The 18,198-nt window shown below is 46.1% G+C and overlaps 1 protein-coding gene across 2 annotated transcripts in view; it reads left to right on the top strand.

The window, feature by feature from the left end:
• The window catches only part of KCND3 (potassium voltage-gated channel subfamily D member 3), a 114,537-nt gene that overhangs the window by 69,555 nt on the left and 26,784 nt on the right, over positions 1-18,198 (top strand). For both annotated transcript variants that reach the window (XM_005142822.3, XM_005142821.3), the window contains exon 2: positions 16,240-16,402. In XM_005142822.3, coding sequence (XP_005142879.1) covers positions 16,240-16,402 — 163 coding nt within the window. The remainder of the gene's footprint in view (positions 1-16,239; positions 16,403-18,198) is intronic.

The following is an 18,198-nucleotide window of genomic DNA, read 5'->3' as shown; positions in this document are numbered from 1 at the left end:
CAAATAAATTAGAAAAGAAGATGTGCTGAGAGGGAAGCTGTGAGCTCACCAGCCCTGCAAGTGGTGACGGGAAGAGCTAGACACAGGATTCAGGACTAGACAAAAGCTTTACTGATGGAAACTGCAAAAATGGCCATTTCCCTGCGCAGCAGTGATGGCAGAAACGGGACCATGCAGCCCAGCCTTTTGTTTTTCTTGAACTACTTAGGACTGTGCATAAGAATCAGCTGCCCACATGCATAAAATATAAGGTAAAGGACCTGAGGTATCTACAGAGACAAGAACTGTCATTCAGTTCATCTGTTTCTATTCATGCAATACTTAAACACACTTAGAGAAACAAAGCAGGGATTGAATGGGGTGACTGTCCCTTTGCATATTCATTATTTTTATTAGCAAGTTCACTCTCATCACAAGCTCTCTGCTCTCTCTTCTGGGAGAAAAATAGATCTATAAGGCTAAAAGTTTAAAATCAGCTTTCTGAGCCTGACCAGAGAAGGGGAATATCATGCACATGGTGTAACTGCAGCAAATACATTGGAACGCCATTCTGAAGACCAAAACTAAACCAGATAAGACAACTCAGACTGTGTGTGAAGCAGAGACGTGTACACACACTCATATGTGGTACTGTCAGAATGGGATGGAGACACACAACAGGGAGGAGATAAGTGATTTCTGTGCTAATGAATGGCCAAATGGCATCTCAGGAGATGCTGCCCAGTCCCCACATGGTTGGATGGGATGAGCAGATTCCAGCAAAGCTCCCTGGAAGCAGCCCCAGGGCTGGGGGATTTCAGAGATCAGGGTCACCCAACCCAAAGGCTCCCTAAATCGAACATAGGACAGCACCACTGACCAGGGCTTTCCTGCAGCTCCAGAGAGACACAGCCCACATTTCTAGTTTGTCAGCATCATTTGCCATAGGATCATGGAATGGTTGGAGCTGGAAGGAACCTTAAAGCTCCTCCAGCTCCAACCCCTACCACGGGCAGGGACCCCTTCCACTGGAGCAGCTGCTCCAAGCCCCTGTGTCCAACCTGGCCTTGAGCACTGCCAGGGATGGGGCAGCCACAGCTTCTCTGGGCACCCTGTGCCAGCGCCTCAGCACCCTCACAGGGAACAGCTTCTGCCTAAGAGCTCAGCTCAGTCTCCCCTCTCTTGGGCAGGTTCAAGCCATTCCCCTTGGCCTGTCCCTACAGGCCCTTGTCCCTACAGGCCCTTGTCCCAAGTCCCTCTCCAGCTTTCCTGCAGCCCCTTTAGGCACTGGAGCTGCTCTCAGGTCTCCCCTTCTCTTGTCCAGGCTGCCCCAGCCCAGCTCTCTCAGCCTGGCTCCAGAGCAGAGCTGCTCCAGCCCTCGCAGCAGCTCCATGGCCTCCTCTGGCCTTGCTCCAACAGCTCCAGGTCCCTCTTGTGCTGCTGCCCCAGAGCTGGACCCAGACTGCAGGGGGGGTCTCCCCAGAGCACAGCAGAGGGGCAGGATCCCCTCCCTGAGGTGATGCTCACGCTCTGGGGGTGCAGCCCAGCACACAGGGTGGGTCTGGGCTCAAGTGCCCACTGAAGCTGGGTTGTGGGGAACTTCACATCCACCCCACACCTTACCCAGCCCCATTCCCCCTGCCAGCCGTGTCCTGCTGCCACCATTCCCCCTTGCAGCCAGGCTGGTGGCTTGCTCAGCACCGCTGCACGTGCTCCAGGTGCTGGGACAATTGTCCCTGTTTCCTAATCCAATGTGATCCCAGCAACAACAAGGCTCTTGTTGCTGACTTTCCAAACTGCACAAAAGGGAATTTTCCAGCCTGGCACACTGCCTACCTGAATTCCGGAGGAGTGAAAAAGGAGAAAACAAGTTTTGACTAGTAACATTTAAGGTGACACTATCAATCACTGGCAAACTTCAACAACTCCAGCTAATTTTTGCTCAGGATGATAAAGTACTCTGCTGGTGAAGAAAATAACCAGGAGTTCCATGCAGGGCTATTTTTCTTCTTATTTACTATTTAGACGAAAAATCATGTTAAAGCTGCAGTGTTTTTAATCAATTACAGACAAGGGAAGCTGAACTATGCACAAAAAGCCTACATTTTGAATTGCCTTTCCTTGCTTTCACTTAAAAATTGACAGTTTGGATTCATTTTTTTTTTCCCCCTAACAAAAAAACCAAACCATTTCAAGAGAAACTGATACTCATGAACATGCTCCTTTCGTCTGCCTTTGAAGAAAGAGGAGTCTGAAATAGAACAGAGTTATTCACCCAGCTCTAGACTCAGAATGCTTCCCTGGAGGCGTAGATCTGGCAGCATGTAGGTGAATTTGATTTCTTACTCAGACAAATTATCTATGCGTTATTAATATTAACACATGCTTAGAGGAACAAATGGAGAAGATATTCTAAAACACAGATAAGGATAGAGCCCCGGGCCTGGGCTTTTGGCACTGCAAAGGAAGAGGGCCAACAGTCTGGGGCAGAGACCAGGAAAGGTGTCAGATTTTGTGTGCAGTTCTGGTGCCCTCAACATTAAAAGGACATGGAACTGTTGGAACAAGCCCAGAGGAGGCCACGAGGATGATCAGGGCCTGGAGCACCTCCCGTATGGAGATAGGCTGAGAAAGTTGGGGCTGTTCAGCCTGGAGAAGAGAAGCTGTGTGGAGACCTCAGAGCCGCTTCCAGTGTCTGAAGGGGGCTACAGGGATGCTGGGGAGGGACTGTTCATTAGGGACTGTAGTGACAGGACAAGGGGGAATGGGTTCAAACTGAAACAGGGGAAGTTTAGATTGGCTATAAGGAAGAAATTCTTTACTGTGAGGGTGCTGAGGCACTGGAATGGATTGCCCAAGGAAGTTGTGAATGTTCCATCCCTGGCAGTGTTCAAGGCCACGCTGATGAAGCCTTGGGTGACATGGTTTACTGTGAGGTGTCCCTGCCCATGGCAGGGGGCTGGAACTGGAAGATCTTAAGGTCCTTTCCAACCCAAACTATTCTATGATTCTCTGATTTCTAAGTGACCACTGAGACAGAACCTCATGGATACCAGCTAGAATTGAAAGGGATGCTGTGTATCTTCACATCCAGCTTCTGCACTGGAGAGCAGCTTGTGGGTACCTGTGTCTGTGCAACCCTGTAACCACACAGACAGCAACCAAGCACAGTGTACCCCGGTGTTCTTAGCAGAATCACAGAATCCCAGACTGGTTTGTATTGGAAGGAATCTTAAAGCTCATCCAATTCCAGCCCCTGCCATGGTCAGGGACCCCTTCCACTGGAGCAGCTGCTCCAAGCCCCTGTGTCCAACCTGGCCTTGAGCACTGCCAGGGATGGGGCAGCCACAGCTTCTCTGGGCATCCTGTGCCAGCACCTCAGCCCTTTCTCACGGCTCATATAGAACAGCTTTGTCACTAGTTTACTAGAAGAGTAAAGCTGTTTTAATTTGATAATCTCCTTAACAGCTTGATTTCTTTAATTATATTTAAGCACTTAAGCTCCTCTTGAAATAATAGTTTGAAATATTTAAGAATAGCTATAATTCTGTATATTTGCACAGAATTACCTGTCCTGATCAAAAGTTGTATTTCAACAGTCTAAGAGAATTATAAACAAATACTAAAGAGCATAAAGTCAGTCAGGTTTATTGGGATGAGATGTGACACAAGTGAAAGGGGTGTCTGATGTCTAAAATTAATGTGAGCTGTACACTTCTCTCTACATCCTGCTATCTCTATCCATAAAATACAGATCCTAAACAACACACTTTCACAAATTTTTACTATTCTACTTTTTAAACACTGATGTCAGTGTTTAAATCACAAATGGGACTGAAATGTCGCATATTGCAATGCCCCATCCCTGGAAGTATTCAAGGTGGACAGGGCTTGGAGCAAGCTGCTCCAGTGGAAGGTGTCCCTGCCCATAGTAGGGGGTCGGAACTGGATGAGCTTTAAGGCCCCTTCCAACCCAAACCAGTCTGAGATCTATAAAGGAGGTTAGTTGTGCATCCCTATGCTCCCATACACCCATCACTAAAGCACAGCCACTTCCCCAAGGAGGCAAAACTTGAAATACTATAGCAGAAAAAAAGTACCTGAGGAGAACTGCCTCCAGATTGAGAGCATTCCCAGTGTTTCTTACTGCAAGGATGACCAAAAACTGGAATGATTTGTCCACAGTGACCATTAGCATCCATCCTTGGAGATACTAAAAACCCAGTTGCCACTGCCCTGGGCATCCTGCTCTGAGCCCCTTAGTTAGAGTGGATGGTCTCCAATCCAGGACCAAGCTGAGCTGAGCTGCTCTGTGATTCTGCCCCTTAGCCATACACCCAGAACAGGCTGCTGTCACAAACAGTGGAGGGAACTGGCCACTGCTCCAGTGACTGTCCCTGTGTGCTCATCCCTCATTAAGGTTACAATAGCTTTATAGGCAATCCAAGCACTCCATCCCTCTCTCAGAAAGCTTTTAGAGTGTGAATCAATTACAGATCCAGCTCCCAGTGCATCTTCTGAGCAGTCCAGAGATGGGCAGTACTCCATTACAACTTACTCCCTTTTCTTGCGCTCACATCAACTCTTTTGAAACTGCTCCCAGCTCCAAGTTCAACTTTTCCAGAATCTGAGCTTTTCAAAAGCCAATTCTTAAAAAACTAATTAGTTCCCCATAGGCTTTTCTTTCTTTTTTTTTTGACTTGGTAAATATTTCTGAGATGGTTTTTTGTATAATCAGTGTTAGCAGCTCATTAAAATTCACAGTATGTGCATCATTCTGAATGTGACATGGCTCAGCATGGATGCTCAAGCTGCTTAAAAAAAGGCAGAAAAGCCAAAGATAAGGATAAAATGAAAGCAAAAAAATAACCCTTTAAGCTGACACCACAGTTAAGAATTCACAACAGGGCAGGAACCTTCAACCCTGCTATTAGGGGAAAAGTCTAATTGCTCCATGCACTGACTGCCCTCTCCAGTCTGCAGTTTTGTGAAGAGGATCCTCTCACAGAGAGCTTTAAGGTGCTAACAAAGACGATTCTGCTATCAGGTAAAACTGGGTAAAGCTTCCACTCCAAGTAATATAAAGATTCTTCTTGAATTAATAATGAATGAAGCAATTTTAAAAGCCTTTAGTGAATGCAGCCAGAAACAAATAATGCTTAATCCAGGGCATTTTATGTGCCATTAAAATAAACACTTATAAAAAAGGGCATGTTATTGAGAAGAGAAGCTCTCAGCTGCTCACGTGCCAGATGCCTGTATCGGGGGACAGGCAGACAGACAACAGTACTCAGAAATTGGTCCTAATATTTCCTGAGCACTGTTGATGCCTGATGGGCCTCAAGGATGTTTTGGGTCTCAGTGAGCAAACACAAAACAAAGCAGTGGGTGGCTGCAAAGCTGCTGCTTCACTTTTAATTGGCCTTACTTTAGAAGAAGCTGTTCCCTGGGAGGGTGCTGAGGCGCTGGCACAGGGTGCCCAGAGAAGCTGTGGCTGCCCCATCCCTGGCAGTGCTCAAGGCCAGGTTGGACACAGGGGCTTGGAGCAGCTGCTCCAGTGGAAGGTGTCCCTGTCTGTGGCAGGGGTTGGAGCTGGAGGAGCTTTAAGGTCCCTTCCAGCACAAACCAGTCTGGGATTTTATGATATGTGCTCTATATTATATAGAATATATACCTCTGTGCAGCTACAGATTTTAATGACTGACATACTAGTCCAATTACTGAACAGTTTAGGATGTAGCATTGTTGTAACTGTGCATACAATAAGTTCTTTAACCACATTTGGCAGGACACCTTTGTGCACCAGGGGGAGGCTGCAGCCTCTCCCCTGCCTCCATGCAGGGCCAGCCCACAAATGAGGTTGACTGTGATTAAATCAGAACCTGGTGTCTGATGACAACCCCTACACTGGCCACCGCTCTAGGATTTAAGGGGCAAAGAGCCCCAGTGTGTAGGAACTGCCCATAGCACTGCAAAATGGGCTTGCGTCTTAGTGCCTGCATTAGAATTTAAATTACATTAAATACTGACTGAGGAAGAGCCTGCTATCAGGTGTAGGGTGAAAAGCTTCAATGCCCAAGGATCAGAAATCCTTGCAAATAACAACATACCAGCACAGGGAAAAACCCACAATGAGGATATACAGAGGGGTGTGCTTCATGTCGGAACAGAAAGAATCAAATGGAACTTTCTACGTTCAGGGAACCAAGGACTTTTGCAAGCTGCCAAGCACAAAAGCCAGGAGATGGATTGTGACTGTCCTTGATGGACCCTTCTTTATTCTGCAGCTTGCCCTATGACACACGCAGACTTCCAGCGTGGGATCAGTGTTGCTGCGGGGTTTGAGGTGCGTCGACACAGAGCAGTTGCTCTTCACTTGAAATACTCTAGTGTGAAGAACTTCAGACTGGCGTGAAATTACCACCAACACCCCCTGCTCCTGGGGACCACTCACATGCTTCCTCTGGACTTGTTTTCTGCTCCGAAAAATAACAGCCCACATAATATATTTGGTGTTTCCTGCTAAATCTTCTCAATAGATTTCAAATCCAAAGCACCGCTGTCAAATGGAGAGAGCTCTGTCGACCAAAATGCTGTTAAATTCAGCAGGCTAAAATGAAATTTAAAGAATAAAAAAATAGAGCTTTTTCTGCTCCATCATCTCACTACCAAAACTGAGATCTGAGGATGAAAAACTTGGAAGACAGCAGAGCTGCCTGGTGATGCATGAAGCAAAAGAAAACTGAGATCCCTTTATGTGAAATGTATCAGCACTGCAAGAACTGAAAGAACAGAGTTTTCTCTGAAAGGCTGAATGAATAAACATTAGGAATAAAAGACAGTGAGGTGTGGAGGTTAAGACTGGAGGTGTTTACTGCAAAGTGAAATTCAGCTTTTCTATACTGATTGGAGTCAATTCCTCTTTTTCTGTGAATAACTCTTAAATCAACAGTATACTTCTTTTTCTTTTGCACCTGAAAAACCCATTAATGCTTTGTTAGGTGGTCATAGAGAAACCAGAAAAAAAAGGAAACATAGAATCATAGGATCATGGAATGGTTTGGGTTGGAAGGGACCTCAAAGCTCCTCCAGCTCCAACCCCTGCCACAGGCAGGGACCCCTTCCACTGGAGCAGCTGCTCCAAGCCCCTGTGTCCAACCTGGCCTTGAGCACTGCCAGGGATGGGGCAGCCACAGCTTCTCTGGGCACCCTGTGCCAGCGCCTCAGCACCCTCCCAGGGAAGAGCTTCTGCCTAAGAGCTCAGCTCAGTCTCCCCTCGGGCAGGTTCAAGCCATTCCCCTTGGCCTGTCCCTACATCCCTTGTCCCAAGCCCCTCTTCCAGCTTTCCTGCAGCCCTTTTAGGCACTGGAGCTGCTCTCAGGTCTCCCCTTCAGGAGCCTTCTCTTGTCCAGGCTGAACAAGCTCAACTCACCTATATTTAAAGAAACCCAGAGGTGTGTATGACTTAGTAAACTGCTATTTCTGTGAAGCAGTAGGCAATGACCCTGCACATCGTTTCTGAGTCATATAGACCAACAGGATGTTTCAGATTTAAGCCCATACTTTTGTTACCTGCTACTGTGACAGTGACATGCACAGATCAAGGCAGATGGTCCCCATCAACCATCAAGGGAGGACAAACAGGAGGTCTCCGACACTATCTCTAAAGATGCTTTTGCTGGCAGAGCTAAAGCACAAGCAATTCTCCACTCGGAGAAAGGTCGTTTTTAGCAGTGGTTTGAGGGGAAAGAGAGAGGAGTAACGGTAGTGAATTAGCTTGGCTTTGCCAAATGCAAAGAACAAACATTCATCTTAGTACCCCTTGAAAAGAAGTATTTAAATAGCACATTATGCTTTCAGTGAACAGGAATTAAGTATGTGCTTAATGTGAAGCGAGGGCTGAAACAATGTGTTGAATTGGGACCACGGTGTTAACTGGTACAGCTTCCCCATTTGCTTTGTGTAATTCCTGTCAGTTGCAACAAAGAAAGGTTTCTAGCAGCTGCCACACATTTGGAAATGATGAAGAGCAAAGAAACCTCTGACTGAAGCCTCAGGTATGGTTCAAGTCACAATGTGCAGAGGCGATGAAATTCCAGAACCTGAGGCAGGTGGATGACAATGTTAGTGTTGAAAGGATTATTAGTGTGAGGGGTATTAATAGAGGATATACAAAGAGGCTTCTCTCAGCACTTCTGTGACTGAAGGAGATAAAGTTGCTTCTGTTCCCATCCCACTGTGGCTCCCATCCAGCCTGCAGGACTTCAGGAAGCGACATTGACACCCATGTCTCACACCAAGCCAGGTTTGCAGACACATAGGCTCCTAGCAGAAGGAAGGTGCTCCCACTCCCATCGTCATCCCTTTCTCAAAGGTCTCTAATACCATTTCTTCCCCAGCTCCTTTTAATGAATGGTAATAGAGAACACTTGATTAGAAGCCTTTCATCATTCCAGAACTAAGGGCTTTAGCTTTCTGATCTACTTTCCTTGCCAATGAAACTCCATTTTTAGCATCAACTCAAGGTCTGAATGTTACCCAAATTCAGACCATCTGTTTTAACTGCCTACAGGCTGAGAAGCTGATCCAAGCCAGGAAGAGTAAATGGAACCAGTGTGTGCATATATTAAGTATTCCCAACCCTCAGTGTATTAAATAACCTACTCAGTTTATTCCTGAGTCTACATAAACATCCCTGTTTCTTTGGGCAGTGCCTGCTGTTGTTGTAAGGAATATTTATGCTACCAGCTGCTATCAGAGCCCTTCAGCTAGGTCACCTTTCTGGTACAAGTACAGGAACAAACTGGCTACAACCCACCCCAAGTCCATCTAATCCCTTCATTTGGCTTTGGAAAGGGTTTGTACAGGCTCCCCCTGAGGAAGTCATTAGGGAATAACCTGCCTCTTGAATGCTAACTGTTAGAGAAGTGACAGAATGAGCATCTCCTCGGTGATCCTTCTTCATCCCAGGTGAAGTGACTACATGGACTCACTGTTAATAAAGAGATGGTTGACTGGTAATTTAATGAATCTCCATCAAATTCTCCACAGCACCTTGAATCAGTGAGTTCCCAATGAGATAACATCTTGCACTACAGAAATCCCTCTCAGGTTTAGGTGTCCCAGCTTCCCATTTCACCACACTTTCAGTTCTGGTAGTACAAGAAAAAGGTTTAACAGCATCAGACCTTCCTTCAGGATTTAGATTAGACATTAGGCAGAAGCTGTTCCCTGTGAGGGTGCTGAGGCGCTGGCACAGGGTGCCCAGAGAAGCTGTGGCTGCCCCATCCCTGGCAGTGCTCAAGGCCAGGTTGGACACAGGGGCTTGGAGCAGCTGCTCTATGGAAGGTGTCCCTGCCTCTGGCAGGGGTTGGAGCTGGAGGAGCTTTAAGGTTCCTTCCAACCCAAACCAGGCTGGGATGCTGTGGTTTCAGACACAATTCTTAGTCCTGTTATTACACAACACTCAGTATGAAATACGCGTTCATAAACCAGAACGAACTCAAAAAAGGCAACATTACCTGCAAAATCCCTCCTAAGTAACTGCTGACCACAGCTTTACAAAACATCAAATGAATCTGTGTCCCAAAGATAAGCCCCTGCTGCTAGCACAGATATGCATCTACCACAACACACACTCATCCCTCACAGCGTGGCTGAGGGATGTAATTTCGGCAGAATATCTAGGGAAGATGAGAGCATCCATGGAGGCATTATCAAATCAAATATGCCAGGGAAAAAGAAAACAGTAGTGTAAATGCAAGCCAGATAGTGCAGAAGTTGAATACCCAGCTGGGGAGCAGCCCAGCTCAAAACAAGGCAGAAAATAAGTATATTTAATGTAAAAGAATCCTAGCATGAAATTGGCTCTGTACTTCCCTGGACACAGCTGATTTGCTGTTCAAGCCTGCCGTTTGACAGCCTGTTTATAGATGCTCTTGCTTCAAAGCTGCTATGGTTCTGCTTGCAGCACGCTCTTTGAGGAGGCACCACAAGCCTCCTCACGTGGCAAGCTTCATCAGTGCCTCCCGTTCCTTCCAGGATTAGTATATTTAACAAGCTGACATTAACACACCAGACTGGCTTTATGGACATGGATTACTGAGACTGGGTCTGCAAAACACCCACAAAACCCCTCTGTATTTGCACAATATCATGCCAGCATTAACTAATTCATCCTCACAACACTCGTCCAGAACAGCTCTGAAAATACCTTGATATCTCTCATGGAAAAATCAAATGGAAAGTGGACCTGTCTATCCTGAGGCCACAGAACAAAGGCAGCTTTCAGCCTCCAGGAATGCTCCATCACTGGTTCTGTGTCACACATCTGCATTCAACTCATCAGACAGTATCTTTGACCCAGCAGCCCCAGGACCCTCTTCCCACCTTCCCACGGCACAGGTATTGAATACAGCACATGTGAAGTCTGTAACCTCTGCTGAAAAAGGCAACAGCAGCCTTGCATACCCAGAGGTACAAACTGGTGACAGGATAAAACCCAACAGGGCAGGAAACTGGCACCTGGGAGCAGCAGCTCACTCTGCTCTGGGGGGTTTGATGGGGTAACTACAGCAAGGCAGATACAATAGCTAAAGTGGCAGTGGAGCCATGAATTAAACCCCAAAAGATCTCGCTACCCCCATTCCCTGTACCAGAGCTGTTAATTCCCGGTTCATTTGTCACATGCAAAACCAAGAAAGGAATGAGTAATATTTGCTTTTGTTTTCATGGCATCATTGGAAGTGACAAGATCATTATTTCACTGGAGGTTCAAAGCAGCATTAGCATGATTACATTGGACTTGCACCTATTAGACAGAAGGACATGAGCTCCTCTGAGCTGTCAAATGCGACACACACAGTCTTGCAATGCATCTGAAACATCCCAGCTCAATTTTAGATGCTATTTTTCCTCCTTTGTGCAAACGAAAACATTGCACAGCAATTTACTTACAGTGTAACAAAGGATCTCTTGCACCTGGAAAGCTACATGCTAATTCCATGCTCTATTTTATCTCTTTCATGCAAAAACCTTTCAAAATCATATTCAATTGTATGGTACATAATGTTATTATTCTGTCCTTATTGTCCTAAAAGCAGAAGCTTACAGGCTGGAGTGAAATCTTCTTTTGACTCTACTGTGCCGGGCTAAAGGTTAGAGAGATAAAGCAGCTCTCAAAGAGCTTTTAATGCCCGTATGAGGCAGGAATAGTAAATCACTTGAAGCAGCATTGTTTCTGTTCCCATCCTCCATGAGATATTTCAGCTTCCACAGGCTGCAGAACCGCACAGTTTTGCACCACTAGGCAGGAAATGTCCCTTGACTGCTTAAACACAGCAACCAGAGAAAGCTCAGCCCCCTTCTGACTGTTTGATCCAAGAGCCATGTCCTTGTCCTTGTCCTTGGCTCTCTAACCTGAACTAAGTCATCTGAGGGTCTGACCACCCACCCTCGAGCCAGCTCCAGAGATAGGAGGGTGCTGGCCCTGATGCTCTGTCCAAAGCCAGGTCTTTTACTGGTAAGGAAGGAGCTGGGATACAGGTTTATCAAGTTGCAATTGCACTCTTATCTCTTCTGCATCTGGAGGAACCAATGGAGACAACAACCAGATATTAATGGTGATTTATGAACAGAAGCCCCTCCTCAAGCCCATACCTGATATGTCAACACTTAAAAAGGCTGCTGAAAAAGGGAAACGGCTGAAAAACCTATTTCACTGTCTCCACAGAGCTGCTCCTGCTGTAGCACCTTCCCATGTCCCTATTCCATAGGATCTACCAGCTTTATTCCTACAATTCCCTATTTCTGGGGCTGTGAATGTTGCACAGAGAGATGGGATCATCAGAGATGCTGCTGAGAGGCTATTTTTAGAGCAAGTCATCTGATGAGCTGTTCAGCACCTTATTTATTGCTGTCTCCAGCTGGGGAACTAAGCAGTGTCCAGATACCTCTGCTGCTAAAACCAGAACTCCGAAGCAGTGACCTCTGTTTTATAGCATTCTCCCTACTGACAGAGAGAAAAACACTAGCACATTATGCTGTCATAGCTAATAGCTGCTAATCAGGGTGAGTGACACACAACCCCTTCTGTACCCAAAGACGACAGAAGCCACATGACAAAGAAAACAGTGATGAAAGTCTGCATTCAGAGTCTTTTCCAGTCTAAAGAGTGGCCCCTTAAAAGTAATTTCCTATTTTGTTTTTATTGTCTTGGTTTGTCTGTTTAAGGCTTTACTTGAGCTTTACAACAAGTACAAGTCTCAGTGTTCCCTTGTTAGAAAATGGGGTTTTGAAGGGACATGAGGAGAAGAAAAGGGGGATAAACTGAAGCTATGCCATTGGAAACGTGGGATGCGTGTGTGGAGGCTCCAGAATCTATCAATGTGCAGAGATAGCACTGCAGGGACTGTGGCAGCAAGGGCAGCTCTTCCCAAAGGTGAATTCAGCAACTGAACGCTGGCTCAATCTGTTGCCATCTAATTCCTGGCAAAATAAATAGGAAAGATGTTTATCTCCAGGCATGTTCCACAACTCATCCAGCCCATGCTGAGTACTGATCTCTGCACAAGCCTGGAGCTACACACAGGCTGTGTTTACTCCACGTTTCTGTACCACTGCCTTGTAATATTAACATTATTAATGCAGTAACACTTAGGGGGCACTGCTGGGTGTTGGGTATATCCAGAACATATGGGACAGCTCCTGCTCCGAAGCAGCTACCACCTACTTAACGAAGGAGGCAAAGAAGAAAGGCCTAATTGCATTCCATAAATGGGGAACCGAGGTATAGAAAGCGGCAGTGATTTACTAGAGGTCACATTAACAGTCTACTGAATGTGCAGCCTCCTGTTGTTTTATTACAGGCTCAAACATCCTGTTAGACCCTCTGAATGTTAATCATTACCCAACTCTTCTATCTTCTTGCTGCTCTAATGAGATTATTGATGAATTGCTTAAAATGCACTCTACACAGAAGGAGTTTTTTAGGTGACAAGTTGCCTTTTACTAAATAAATCAATGGGAAAGTTGAGTTCTCTCATGCCAGTCTGGGAAAAAGAAGTTTGGCATTTACACACCCAATCAGTAGTAACTGAAATCCAATACATGAGTTTATTTGGTATTGTACCTGTTACAAACATGCCATAAGGCCTTTAGTACCTCAATGGTGCCACTGGGATAAAACCAGTCACTCCAGCAATTAATACTGCATTAAAGTATGCAACTTTACAGGTTCATTCCAAACCCCACCATAGCCAAAGCCAAAGGGAGGCCTCTCATGAAGTGCAACTGGATTGAGATGAAGCTCCAGCTGGGTTTTGCTCTGAACAAAAAGATTGGACATTTCCAAACATCAGCATCACTCCCATTGCAGGGCAGCCCAGTAAAGCCAGAGAATGTGGCTGCAGGAACACGACGTGTGTGTAAACCCAGAGAGACAAATCCAACAGGTAACACTGCAGCAGATCCACAAGTCAGTGTCACAAGTTTCAGGTCTTGTTCCTGTGCAGCCTGCTCCACTTAGTGCAGAATTCCTCATTGCACTGTCTCTAATAGTTTTGCAAATGAAGTTCTACATCTCCCCTGCAAAATCCTCCAAGACAATTTGATCTTCCTGATGGCATTTTAAGGCACCTTCTCTGAAGCCTTAAGCAATGAGGTAACTCTCAGTCTGCATGGAAGAATAAAACCTTACAAGCCAGACTATGAGCCAGACACTTCTTATTATCCTTTCCACACTGCACAGAAGGGCTTTCTCCCAGTGCTCTGGGTCACTGGGATCATGCATGAGGTATATGATTAATTTTCAGCTTTATTGTGCTAAGGGGTGGCAGGAGAAAAGCAAGAAAGATTTCTTTTTAGAGCACTGTTAAATGAGGCAGGAGATCTTGTCACTTAGCACGAGCTCGGAAACTATGTCTGCATAAAGCAGCAGCTACAAAGTTAATAGACATGAATAGCATTCTATTGATTTGAGGTATTCTGAGGGGTTTTAATGCAGGTAAAAAGCAGGAGAAGGATTCTGCTCGAGATGATTAAGCCTTAGCTAGGGAAGCCTGAAGCATTTGTACCAAAACCAAACATACACACAAAACCAAAACTGAAAATGCCATAGAAAACAGTCACTTGGTCTGAAACTAAGCCTTTCCCAAAACATAGAGTGTTATAGCCGGATGATGATCACCCTTCGCCCATGTGTTTGGCCATACTGTCCAGCCACTGAGCTTAGGAGAACAGATGAGACTTCCAGGAGCAAGCAGTTAATGTGCCATGAGTTCTGCTTTTACTCAGACCCTCACACCAATGAGTTCTTGGACTGGGGGTGGAAGTTCAGCTGATAAAAGAGATGGTTTGAAATATTTGGTTTTCTCTTTGGATGTAAATTATTCTTAGGCTCAACTCAATTCCCATAAAAGCTTTCTGTTAGTCATACACCAACAAAGGTAAAAATAAAGCTTCGACTGTAAATCATTTTGCTTTCCAATATTTGCTGCATCAACACTAGAACATCTCAAAGCACACAGATCCCAAACACCATCTGATAGCAACTAGAGGCCTCCCCATATTCTTCCCAAACAAGGAATGCCTCCCTTAGGACAGGTTTTGGTTTAGCATCCTTTCCCCATGTGCTGCAGAACTCCAGCGGGTTGCAGTGCCCAGGTCCTCTCCTCTGCTCCAAGGTACAGACAGGTCACATAAGCCTGCTTGCAGTGGGATTTCATGGAATGCATCATGTTCTCCAGCCACAGAGGTACCTCAGGAATTCCTAGCCCCTGGTGGTTTGTCCACAGCCTTCCAGTACCAGAGGTCTGTACACAAACCTGCTGTTACTTGGCTGCTTGCTTTTCCCCCTCCTCCAGATGAAAATTACTTCAATGAATATTGATATTAATACACACTTGTACACAAGCATGTAATAAACAGCTCACAGAACAAGGCCTGTAAATTCAGTCAGTGGCTGTGCTAATCATGTTCCTATCAGACTCCAGGGGCATTAGCTACAAACAAGCTTTCTGTTACATGATCATAACCCGCTGCAACCCACATCCAGCTTTCTGCAGGAGTTTTTACTTGCCTATCAACCATTTGTAGGAGAAAGCACTCACTTCCAGAGGGCAAACTGCAGGGGAGAAGAGCTTCCCATGGAGGTTACCACTGCATCTGCTCAACGCAGGGCATGACGTTTCCATTGCCAACATCTGGTGCTCTCTGGATATCAGAAGCTGTGCTGGGAGACAGGGGAACCGTGAGTGGGTTAGAATTAAGAGGCCCAACCACCTGGGATGCAACATGGGGATTGTGTCAGGCCGAACAGTAAATCAGAACTCAAAATCCTTGTTTCCTTGGCTGTAACACAGCATTCAGTGAGCCAGAATAGTCAGACTGGTGCCTGAGTCCCAGAGCAGTTTCAGTACCGTATGTTCCATGAGGGAATAACAGCCATGCTCCTTTTTACAGCACAGGTGAGTAGCTGTAAGGCAAAGCACTTTGGTTTTCTCTATAGAAGGACAGCATTGAAGCTTAACCTGAAGTTTAAAACTGCTGCAGAAAGCTTTTGCAATACACAAAGTAAAACCACAAACAGCGAATCACAGAGTAGTGATTTCTGTGCTGCAGAACCCATAGAACCTAAGCCAGCATCTTCCTCCATCTGTGCAAAACAGAATATTCTACCTTGGGTTCTGCTGGTATTATTTAACCTACAAATTACAGCTGTTAATGGAGATTGTTGAGTCAAACACAGAGGTTTGTCTGAAGATATTTCTTCTGGTCTCTTATTTGTGAGAATTCACCTTTTAGCAAAGCCAGATTCTGAATGAACCCCAAATTTCTGACTGCAGAGGGAACTGCTGGGGTTTCAAAGCGTAAAGCAGTCCCATTTGCACCTGGGTACAAGGGAATGAACCCCTTCACAAGCAGACATACAGTTTTCAGTTTGTTAGTGCTCATCTACACAGCGAGGTAGGTACTACATGAGCAAGAACGTGAGCTTCATGTACCCAGCAGCTGCCTGAGCTGGTATGGCTCTTCTGCAGCCCAAGTGCCTTGCTTTGGTTTAGGTGAATTCATGGCCAAAGCATGGTGCAAGCTGTCATCTCCAGGATGACAGCATCACGTGAACTGTTGCCTGCATGGTGGATTTCTAGTGTCTAACCTGGACACCCCTGTTGCTGCACACTCAGGGGACGATTAAAGGCTTTTGGTGCCATTGCACTTGTCTGAAGGAGGGGCTTCCCTCTTTTCTTTTCCCCTCTCTAGTTATGGTGACATGGTGCCCAAGACAATTGCTGGGAAGATATTTGGCTCCATTTGCTCGCTGAGTGGGGTGCTGGTCATTGCTCTGCCGGTTCCAGTCATTGTTTCCAACTTCAGCCGAATTTACCACCAGAACCAGAGAGCCGACAAGCGGAGAGCACAGAAGGTAAGAGACCCCCCACAGCCACCGAAGCTTAGGAGAGCTCAGCCCCTGCTGACACCATGGGCCTGTGAGACACCAGGGACAACAGAGCACTGCAGAGGGCAGCCTGCATGCGTTATCCATCCGCTCAACTTCACATGTTATACCTGCCTATAGTCCACTGTGAGGGTGCTGAGGTGCTGGCACAGGGTGCCCAAAGAAACTGGCTGCCCCAACCCTGGCCAGGTTGGACACAGGGGCTTGGAGCAGCTGCTCCAGTGGAAGGTTCCCCTGTCCATGGCAGGGGTTGGAGCTGAATGAGCTTTAAGGTCCCTTCCAACACAAACCATTCCATGACTCTGTGGCACTTATGCAGATGCAAGCCAGTTCACTGCATGCTCTGTCAACTGGTGCATTTTAAACATGAGAAGCAATGGGGTTTTTACTGCTCACCTTCGCTACAAACCAGTCTGAAATAAACATACACATACACCCATCTACCCTTCAATCATTACAGGAGCTGTTTATCTTTCTGGCTGCTTGGTTCCTGTTGCCTCTCTGGAGTTTTGAAAACATCCATCCACAAACATAGACTTATCAGCACACATACCCCCCTCAAAGCTGCAGACTGTAACGTAGACCAGACACTGGGAATACACAAAAGCCCCTGGTAACGTGAGGGGAGTACTGAAATCTGAACAGCTTTTACCAGTATAAGCTCAGTGATTCACTAAGTACAGCAGATTCATTGTACCTCTACTTCAGTCAGCTGAATTACACCACAACCAGACCCAGGTTTTTACAACAACTGCAAACTAAAGGTCTGGGGTTTTTATTCTGCCTGTGGAATGCTGCCTGCCAGAAATTCCAGACTCAGGGGAGCTGATGGAGGAGAGTAGTAGAAAGATGCGCTATTTCTGCTTCAGGCAAGCATCTGGGCCATGCCTACTCCCTGCATCTCAGGGAGCTGACAGCAGAGAGCTGAGATACAAGACCTACAAAACCACAACATTTGGCAGTCAAAACACAGAAGGAGAGTGGCAGAGACAGAATCATGCAGGAATGAGCTGAAGCCTCCGTAAGTCACTGCTGGGTTTTACACGTACCTGCGTTAGGTTTGGCCTCTTACGTGTGACACATCAAACTGCAGGAATCTGGGGAGGTGTTTCTGAGGGAGAGTTGTTTATTTGGTTAGTCATACAACATAATAGAGATGGTAAAGTCTAAAGTTATCATAATGGAAATCCACTCCGTGCCACCCACTGTTCAGTCAGCAGCCGGACAGTGGGAAACCAGTATGGATCATTACATTCATTTAATGAATTTAAATGATCTGCAGAGCAAGTTGCTTAATGCGAGGCTGCACGCAGGCATAAGGTTTAACTTGCAACAGGAGCATGCTGGGTGTCAATGCACAGGACGGACTGGAGTACTCCCACAGAGGTTTGTTAAGGGGATGGTGCACCAGCCCATTTAAATGACTGAAGACTCTGAGAGAAAGCACTTGTGCTGAAACAGCACAGAGCCACAGAGACTGAGCCTGCTTTACAGCGTAGCTTGGGCAGCAGATAAACACAGGCAAGATAGAATCATAGTATAGTTCGGGTTGGAAAGGACCTTAAGATCATCCAGTTCCAACCCCCTTGCCATGGGCAGGGACACCTCACACTAAACCATGCTACCCACAATTAACAAATAGGTTTGTTCATAGCCATGGATCACAACACAGAGAAGCTCCAGCACCAGCTTCTAGGTGTGTGCTCTCAGATGAGGCTGCCCTTCTCTCCAGGCAGCACAGCAAAGGTTCTTGTTCTGATTCA

The sequence above is a fragment of the Melopsittacus undulatus genome, chromosome 16 (assembly GCF_012275295.1).
Source record: "Melopsittacus undulatus isolate bMelUnd1 chromosome 16, bMelUnd1.mat.Z, whole genome shotgun sequence".
NCBI lineage: Eukaryota > Metazoa > Chordata > Aves > Psittaciformes > Psittaculidae > Melopsittacus > Melopsittacus undulatus.
The sequence above is the reverse complement of the archived record's forward strand: the minus strand, read 5'-3'. Positions and strand labels throughout refer to the sequence as shown.